This window comes from Balaenoptera physalus (genome assembly GCF_965194825.1).
Source record: "Balaenoptera physalus genome assembly, chromosome: 1".
NCBI classification, from domain to species: domain Eukaryota; kingdom Metazoa; phylum Chordata; class Mammalia; order Artiodactyla; family Balaenopteridae; genus Balaenoptera; species Balaenoptera physalus.
Window position 1 is genome coordinate 32,514,617 of NC_138882.1, and position 8,704 is coordinate 32,523,320.

Here is an 8,704-nt window from a genome sequence, read left to right on the forward strand (position 1 = left end):
TCATTCTAAAAACGCTCAAGTGCCAGACCCAGTACTAGGGACATAAAAACCCTGACCTACTCCAAAGAGTGAAGAGTCTACAAAGAAACCAGATGGGTAAATACTACATCTACACATTTACTTATTTAGTCAATGCATACTTATGGAGGGCCTACCATGTGCCAGGCACTAGGGACACATGGATGAAAGACAGAATTCCTGCTCTGTAGGTCCTGACAGGCTGGTGTACTGATCAGGCTCAGAGGACCAATGGTCCTGTCTCCATGCTGTGGTATCTGGTTTTATTTTGATGGTAATGGGGAGCCATTGAGGAATATAGTGAGTATGTGCTTAAAGTGTCTGGTACCCAAGTAGATGCTTAACAAATAATTGTTGAAAGAATAAATGAAAAAATAAACGTTATGATAATACAAAAAAAGGATTAACAATTGTGTCTGCCTTACAAACAAATCAGAATTTTAATGAATCAAAGGTAGCTTATATCTGGGCGAGAACCCTCTGTGATATAATCACACCACCTCTTTATTTTCATCTCCCAATGCCCCCTTCAAAATTTTTCAGTAGGAGCAAGCTTCCCCGGCCCGCAGATGAAAACTCAGGCTGGCCCATGATTTTTCTCCGAACGTATCAGAGTCTTAACCTAATTCCTTTAAGTCTCAGATGTTCTAATTTGATCATTGTAAGTGGCCGGTTAAATATTTTGGTCAATAATTTAATGCCCCTTCGTCACCCAAGGCCTGCAGTCAGGAAGGCAGGGAGGGGTCCGGGGGCTGCCTTCCCCCTTCCCCTGCTCCTTCTCCTCCCCGCCGAGGCAGCTGGCACTTGGGACGCCAGTAGGGTCACAGCAGCAGGTGGGAGGAGAACAGGAGCCAGGCAGCTCTTACTTGACGGGATGGCTTAGAACTCTCTGGCCTGGCAGGGCTCTCGAGCTGACTCCTCCTCTTGAGGATGCCTTTGTGGATGCTTCGAGGGCCCATCTCCTCCCTGTGCCCCACGTTCTGCTTTGGCCCCTCCACACGGAAGACCCCGTCTCAGGTGGCTGTGGGATGGCTCTCTCCCCTCTGGGCCCACCCTCTGGGCCAAGGAAACACGCCCGGTTTCCTCACCCCTTTGCTGGAGGGAGGAGTGATCCATCCCAGGCACCACCCCTACTCTCCCTGCTCCTGCCGCAGGCCTTTTGCGCTTCCTCAGACCAGGTCAAGCTCCAGTGCAGGCCTCACTCGCCCATCCCTGACTGAAGCCGTACGGTGGGCAACTGGTGGGAGATGACGGGTGAATGAGAGCAGGGGCGCCGCCTCCACCGCAGGGACCCCTGGCAGGCACCACATTGATCCTAAAATGCCAGCCCTTTCTGTAATTCTCACAGGCAACCAGTACTAAATTCCGAAAACCTTTATTATATATAACCAAGAGCTACTAGTCATCCACCGAATAAGTTCTTAAGGGTAAGTGAAATTTGGTATTTATAAAAGAAAAAAATGTTTATTGCAAAAGTTGATTAAGGATTCCTAATCAGCTCTCAGCTGCGAAGTCAGAACAGCCCTTCCCGCTGATGAATGGGGCTCCTTAATCCTTTTGCCTGCGCCGCATGTAGATCACATGCAGATTCCTGAACCATGAGGTGTGAACACTTTATCAGAGCACCATCACTGTCATCCTGAGGTGGTCCTTGTTTGTAATTACGAAGATTCTTACTTTTTAATGATAAGTTGCCATTTAACTTTATCAATAGTGACATAGTTGTGGTGTGTCGCTTAATTAAACCTACAATGAGTATTGATTTATCCCTAACGTTTATGGCCTTGACTCTTCCTATAATGAGACCTCAAGACATATGCAACAGGCAGGGCCAGCTTTATGGGCATGTGCCCTGTGCAGTCACACAGGACCCCGTTCAGAAGGTGCTTGGTTTAATGCTCTACTGTTGCCATAGTGAAATCCTTAGTAACTTTTGAATAAGGGATCCTCCATTTTTATTTTGCACTGGACCCTGCAAATTATGTAGCCAGTCCTGGCAACAGGATTAAACTTTCTTGGATTCAGAGGTGCTAAAGACATAGAACAAATTGATAGATGCCAGGCACCCACATCCTAAAGCAACATGTTGAACCACCTGGGCAGGACTATGGAGAGAGATGGCAAAGCTGGTTGTTCCAGAAATAGCCCACCGTGTAGTCTCCTGAAGAATCATCAGAGGTAGAAGAGAAGAGCTTTGTGGAGAGAGACGGTGTGCTGTGCTCTCCACCACCTGCTCCTGGGGGACAAGACGGACCACCTCCTCCTCACTTTAAGCCAAGTAAGAGAAGGAACTTCTAGGATGCCACTCAACAAGCTTGCTGTATGTCCCAGGTTTCTCCTGACAGCAGGACAAAGGTGTGTTTCCTGGGGCCAAATGTAGGTCCCACAGAAAGGAGCTGCCCCAGGGCCTCTACCAAGAGGTCTACCCAGAAGGGATTGTAACCACGAGAGGGGCACGTGGCCAGAAGTCCTAGGCTTGGTGGTGCAGGAGTCATAAAAGGCCAGCAGGAGGAGAGGCAGTTCTTACCAGGAGGGAGCTGCAGCCAGAGGCCACGGACAAGCGATCTGGGAGGCAAAAGGGAAGGACGCAGCTCTGGACGTCTGCCATGCCTGGAGGGCGCCACCAGCAGATCGCGACTTTCCATTCACCTCTCGTCTCTCCCCTCCACACCCCATCCCAGAGGGGCCCCAAGAGCTGTTCTGAGTAGGGGAAGGGATCGAGCAAAGCAAGAGACCCCGACCTGTCCCCCTCCCCCACATCAGGCCTCCAAGTGTAGCTGGGAAATAGGAAAAGGCTTCAGTTGGATAAGAGGCTGGAGTTGCAGCAGTCACTGGGCTGGACATTTTCTTATCCAAGTGAGACTATGAAAGCTACCATACTTGAAATTATGTCTGAGATTTCATCAAGGAGGAGAGACATCCCAGAGCTAGTACGAAGAGGCAGTGAGAGAAAGAGTAAACTTTGTTTCTGCTTGCATTGGATCAAATTTAAGTCAGTAAAAGGGCCATAAACTGTGCTTCAACTGTGATTCATGCCTACCGCCAAAGCAGACATATTCACAATTCTGCTGTGCTTTGACAGTGGCACTTGGTTATTTCCATTTCTAGAGAAGTGAGCAGTATGAACGTTTTTGAAAATGATGATCTGGGGAGTTACCCACCGAGCAGAGCAGGATTCCTGTGCTTCCAGCACCCTCTCCTTTCAGCAGAAGTCACACTCATCTGTTTTTACCATTTAACATCCCTCTTTTAAAAAAAATTTTTATTGAAGTATAGTTGATTTTCAATGTTGTGTTAATTTCTGCTGTACAGCAAAGTGATTCAGTTATGCATATATATATTCTTTTCCATATTCTTTTCCATTATGGTTTAGCACAGGATATTGAACATAGTTCCCTGTGCTATACAGTAGGACCTTGTTGTTTTAACATCTCTCTTTTACATTCCATGCAAATAAACCACAGCCCTTCTGTCAGCCTTGGCCTTCTTACAGGTGCTTAGATGGCAGCTTGTTAAACATTTGCATTTTTTGTAAAACATCTGCACTGGAGCACAGTGGCGTGAATCCAGGCTTTGGATGGACATGTACAAGATCACCTGTCCATGATAAGCTCAATAGTGGTTAGCTAAATAGTGGTAAGATTATTCTTGCATTTTCATCTCTCCATGGGGCCTTGGACACAGCTCCATTTCATACCTTGGAGCTACTCCTGACCTAGTCGCTAAGCTCTGACATTTCTATATTGATTCTTTTTAGCTTCACTTTCACGGAGGCATTTTCTGACCTGTTCCGTCTCTGGCAGAGTTTGGAGCTCATAGCTCCCCAAACAGTGACAAATTCAGCACTCTTGCCCCGGACTTTTTTTTTCTCTGCCTGCAGCTGCAAATGCGTTGAAGGGCCCGAGGCTGGTGTCTGGGGAGCCTGGGGGAGCTGTCACCATCCAGTGCCATTACCCACCCTTCTCCATCAACAGCCACCCGAGGAAGTACTGGTGCCGCCTAAGCCCCCTGACGTGGGCCTGCCACACCATCGTGTCCACCAACCGCTACACTCACCGTCGCTACCGTGGCCGTGTGGTCCTAAGAGACTTCCCACAAAGAGGCTTGTTTGTGGTGAGGCTCTCCCAGCTGTCCCCGGAGGATGTGGGGCACTACCGCTGTGGCATTGGAAACACAAACAACATGCTGTTCTTCAGCATGAACCTGACCATCTCTGCAGGTAAGGGCTGATGGCTGGCAGGTCAAGTTTGGTGACATGAATGCTAGGAAGGGGAAGGGGCAACAGAAGACCCAGAGGTCCAGGAGGGCTTTAAACACAAGGGAAGTGATGATGAAAAGCTGGGGTCAGGTAAGGACTTTAAGACATAGACTTTCATTTCAGATGGAGACCACCTTCAGAGGGAAGGTAGATACTAGGGAAAACGTCCCGACTGAATCCCCGTAATCTATCTCACCCAATTCCCCCCCAGATGTTGTGGCACATATATTTGAAGAGAGCTCCGTGAAGCTGGAGAATTGGAGGACGTGGCTTCTTACGGTCATGATGTCTCTTTGTTCAGACGTGCAGAGCGCATAAGACAGGCAAAGCAGAAGAATGGGGACTGAGCTCTTCCTAAGGCTGAGCCTCTCAGCAGACATCCGACAGCTACCAGGCCAATGCCGTGTGTGGCTCGTTCTGGAGAGTTGATCTAGAGTCGGGTACCCAGAGTCCAAGGGAGAGCATCCAGGCTATGAAAGGCTGGTCTACCGGAGAGATGGCTCAGGCAGGCAGGAGTCCAGAGAGTGGACTTGTTTGATTAGATGTTGCTATCTAACCATCTGCCGACATTGGCTGCTCTGCTGTGACTGGAGTTTTCTTTTTTTCTTATTTGAAAAGCAGTACGTGAAGGGATGTGGACCCTGGGAAAGGGGACAGCATGGTGTCCTGGGGCAGCTGGATAGAGAATATGCAGGTGTAAAAGGAGATAGGGACATAAAATGTCAATATTGGCAACAGACTAGAGAACACATCTGGTTTTCCCAATTTTTTATTTTATCCAACATATTGACCAAAGACTGCATTGCTTAGTGAAGTTGCATTCCATGGAGCAAACACGTCAAGCCTGGTGTCCTTTGCAGCCTGGTGTCCTGGAGGCAGCCCGGATAGCCTTCTCATTTGGTCTCCTTCTGCTGTTCACACAGGTCTTTCCAGAACCATCCCCGCAGCCACTCTGGCTGCTGGTGAGCTCATCACAGGATCCTTTGTGACAGTATCGCCAGTGGCCAACAGACGGACACCAGGAACTATTCAGACTATAGAGAGACAAGGGACAGGATGGGACAGAGTTGCTCTGACTCTAGGAATCAGCAAAACCACAGCTTCAGCTAAGGGAAGACAAACCCCAGGAGCAACTGGGGTAGTAGCTCCAGGGACAGGCAGCCAGCTAGAGGGTTCCATTTGGGCAACCATCCCCACTCCGCAGAGTCCAGCTTCAGCCATCAGAGGTGTGTCCAATACAACAGAAGGTGATCGAGAGTGGAGCACCAGAAGTTTGGAAGCAAACAGGGCTAGGGCCAGCGAAAGAGAGAGGGAAACAACTACTGGGACTGATAGGCAAAGAGAGGACACAGAGAGGGTCAGAATAGCCCCAGACACAGCTGAGAAGGTCATGGCGACCATTAGGCCATCAACCCTGGTCTCAGAAAAATGGATGTGGGAAACCCTCCAAGAAGAAATGTCGGTTTCTAAGCCACAAGCCCTGCGCTCCATTGAAGGAACCAACCCAGTTGCAGCTGTGTGGACCTTGGAGCCAACCAGCATAGAGATGGCATCTGCGGAAAGAAGCAGTGAAGGAGACCTAGACACCCCTGCTGGATACAGTGGTCTCCAAGTGACGCCAAGCCAGGCCCTGGCAGCAAGGCCCCTCAGGCCCCTGGGCAAGGACTCCCACGTGAAGAGGTAAACCCCCAGGCTGCCCTCCCCGTTGGGACTCCACATCTGCTCCATCCCTTTGCACGCCCCTCAGTGAGCTAACCTCTGTGACTCCTTCCGTCTGCCCACTCCTCTCCCTTTGTAACCTCAGGACAGTAAAGCACAAGGGACATGAAAGTCAGAATCCTCCCTCATTCAAGGGTCCTTGCTGGGAGAACGCTATCGGAGTATCTTCATGTGACTTTCAAGCAAAAATATAAGCACTAGAATAATGGAATATTTAGGTGGGACTGTTGGGACTTTTTTTTTTTAAAGATGAGGAAACAAAGCTCCGACGAGGTCGGGGGGTGACTCACTGAAGCTGCAAAGACAGATTGTGGCAAAGCCAAATGCCAAGCGTAGATGCCCTGACCCTCACTCACTTCTCTTGCCCACTGTGGCACGTTGGTGGAGGAGGGAAAAGATCAGGGCTTGGGAACCAGAAGGCAGGGGACCTAGTCCCAGCTCGGCAACTAACCCTCCATGGGAAATCGGGCAGATAGCTTGCCTTGGCCTCAGCTTCTCATCTGTAAAATGAGGGGCAAGGGCCAAAGGGTCTTCAGTCTCCTACCCAACTCCAACCTCCCCTCTCCTGTGCTTTTACCATCCCCTCCCCAGTGCTTCTCTGGAAGAGAAAAACACCTCTCGGATGCTGACTCCAGTCTCTTCGGTGCTGTGTCCGCTTATGCTGACGGCTCTTGTTCTGCTGCGAAGGAAGCTCCAGAGAAAGAGGAGCTGTAAGTGGAGCTTAAGTCGCCCCAAGGCCGGGAAGGGGAGTGCTTGTTCCCATCTGACACCCTCAGGACTGGGTCGGGGTCAGAGTTGGTACCAGAACTTCTGGATGTAGAAGTGCTGCTAAATTCTAGTCTGAGCCATTTAACCAAGCTTGGCCTTGGTTCCTTTATCAATCAAATGGGAAAGTAGTCTATGTATTTATGTTTCAATGGCATCCCAGAGCTTAAGGAGAAACTCTTCCGAAGATGGCAAGACAGCTGGTAGTCATATGAACCACGTGAACAATCCCGACAGCAGACCGGATTACAGGGTCCAAATGTGGAACCAGACTGCATTTGCACCCTCTGCACGGCCCAGCTGGAAGTCTCTTACAGCACCAGGCCCAGGTTTAAACATTCCTAAAGGGACTGCTCCACGGCATTTAGATCTGGCGAGGAAAGAGTGAGATGCTCTGGGAGCAAGTCAAAGGGGCTAAGATTCTCAGACCCAGCGCCCCAAAGGCCTGGCCCAATCGCTGCCGATCTAAGGGCTCAGTTGCAAATCCTCTGTGTCAGGAAGTCCTTGAGGCTTGTGGTGGGTGAAGGTGGTTCTCAAGGAATCAAATTCAGTGCCCAGGACGCTCACAGTGTGCTCTGTGTCTGTGCAGCTCAGGAGACAGAAAGGTCATCAGGGGTCACCTTGATTCAGATGACACCGTTCCCGGAGCTGAGCCTCCAGCCAGACCAGCTTCCCCAGGTGGAAAGGGAGATGCTCCAGGATGACCCTCCTCCTCTCCGTGCCAGCCTGAGCATCCCGGAGAGGGACCCTGGACCCCGAGGAATGGAAGGATAAGCCGCGCAGTCACCGTGGAAAAAAGAACCAGGACCGAATACCATAGCCCCAGCCTCTTCTCTTCCTTCCTCCGCCTGTATGAAGGGAAGCTTGGGGAGCTGGGACTCCATCTGGGGAAGCAAAGGCTGACCATCACTGGACCAAGGAAGGTGCAGCATTTTTCATGGCCAAAGGTGACACTATGACTCAAAGAAGGCTGCAAGAAAGGATCTATTAGTTACTGGAGGAGGTCAGTGGACCCGGAAAAAGTGGGATTTCCATTCCTGGAGGTTTGAAAATATGAGAGGCTTCCAATCAGAGTGGAGAATTAACAAAATTTCAACCATCACTCCTAGCCCTTGGTAGGTGCCCCTTTTTTCTGACATCTCTTAACACTCAGCCTGCTGCACACATTAAACTATATCTTTTTCAAGTACATTCTAAGCTCTTAGGGCAGTAATTGTGTTTTCTCCATCTCACTATGTCCCCAAAGAACTTCAGCTCAGTAGGGCCCCCAATAAATATTTGTGACTGAGTGACTGACCGGAGGGGCATGGGCTCCGTGACCTCTGGGGACCCTGCCAACACAGATGTTCTGAATCCCCCTTCGTTTGGGAGTCCCCTAGATGATCCCATAGGTCCTTACACAGGAACCAAAAGGAAGAACCCTCATTCCCAATTCATCCCTGCCCATTTGGCCCCACAGTTATTATGCTGTAGACCTTTTGACCCAGTCAAGATTTTCTGGGAGTTTCCTAAGTTCATGAAGGAAGAGGGTATTTTTCAGTAGATTCTCATCTCTTTCATAAAGCTCCTCTTATTCAACTGCTTGTAAATCCTTGATATCAAGGACTGATGATGAAGCTGGAAAGTGGTTATGGTAAGAGGGACAGATAAGAGAGAAGGTGGCCAAGAGGAATTTTATGTGGATTCTGCTTTACAATCACTTTATCTCATGCCTGTTGGGGGACTTTGGCTCCACTCTTGGGCCCACTGTCTTTTCAGGAATTGCATCTGCTCTTTTATTTTGCCAGATCTGTCAGCAAGCTGTCTGAACTTCATGTTTGGACAGAGCAGCCCTTGAGCAGTGGAAGAGAAGGGAAAGAAAAGTTCCAGTATCAAGTCAAGAATTGTCAGGTAGACATTCCAGAAGGCTCGGCCCTCTCTCCTAACCTGTCAGCAGCACCAGAA

The 8,704-nt window shown here is 49.6% G+C and overlaps 1 protein-coding gene across 1 annotated transcript in view; it reads left to right on the plus strand.

Moving 5' to 3' along the window:
• The window catches only part of FCAMR (Fc alpha and mu receptor), a 263,932-nt gene extending 255,981 nt beyond the window's left edge, over positions 1-7,951 (plus strand). The window contains exons 4-7 of the mRNA XM_082470529.1: positions 3,899-4,237; positions 5,200-5,956; positions 6,587-6,705; positions 7,350-7,951. Of these exons, the coding sequence (XP_082326655.1) occupies positions 3,899-4,237; positions 5,200-5,956; positions 6,587-6,705; positions 7,350-7,534 (1,400 nt within the window). The 3' untranslated portion in view covers positions 7,535-7,951. The remainder of the gene's footprint in view (positions 1-3,898; positions 4,238-5,199; positions 5,957-6,586; positions 6,706-7,349) is intronic.
• The last annotated feature ends 753 nt before the right edge of the window (positions 7,952-8,704 follow it).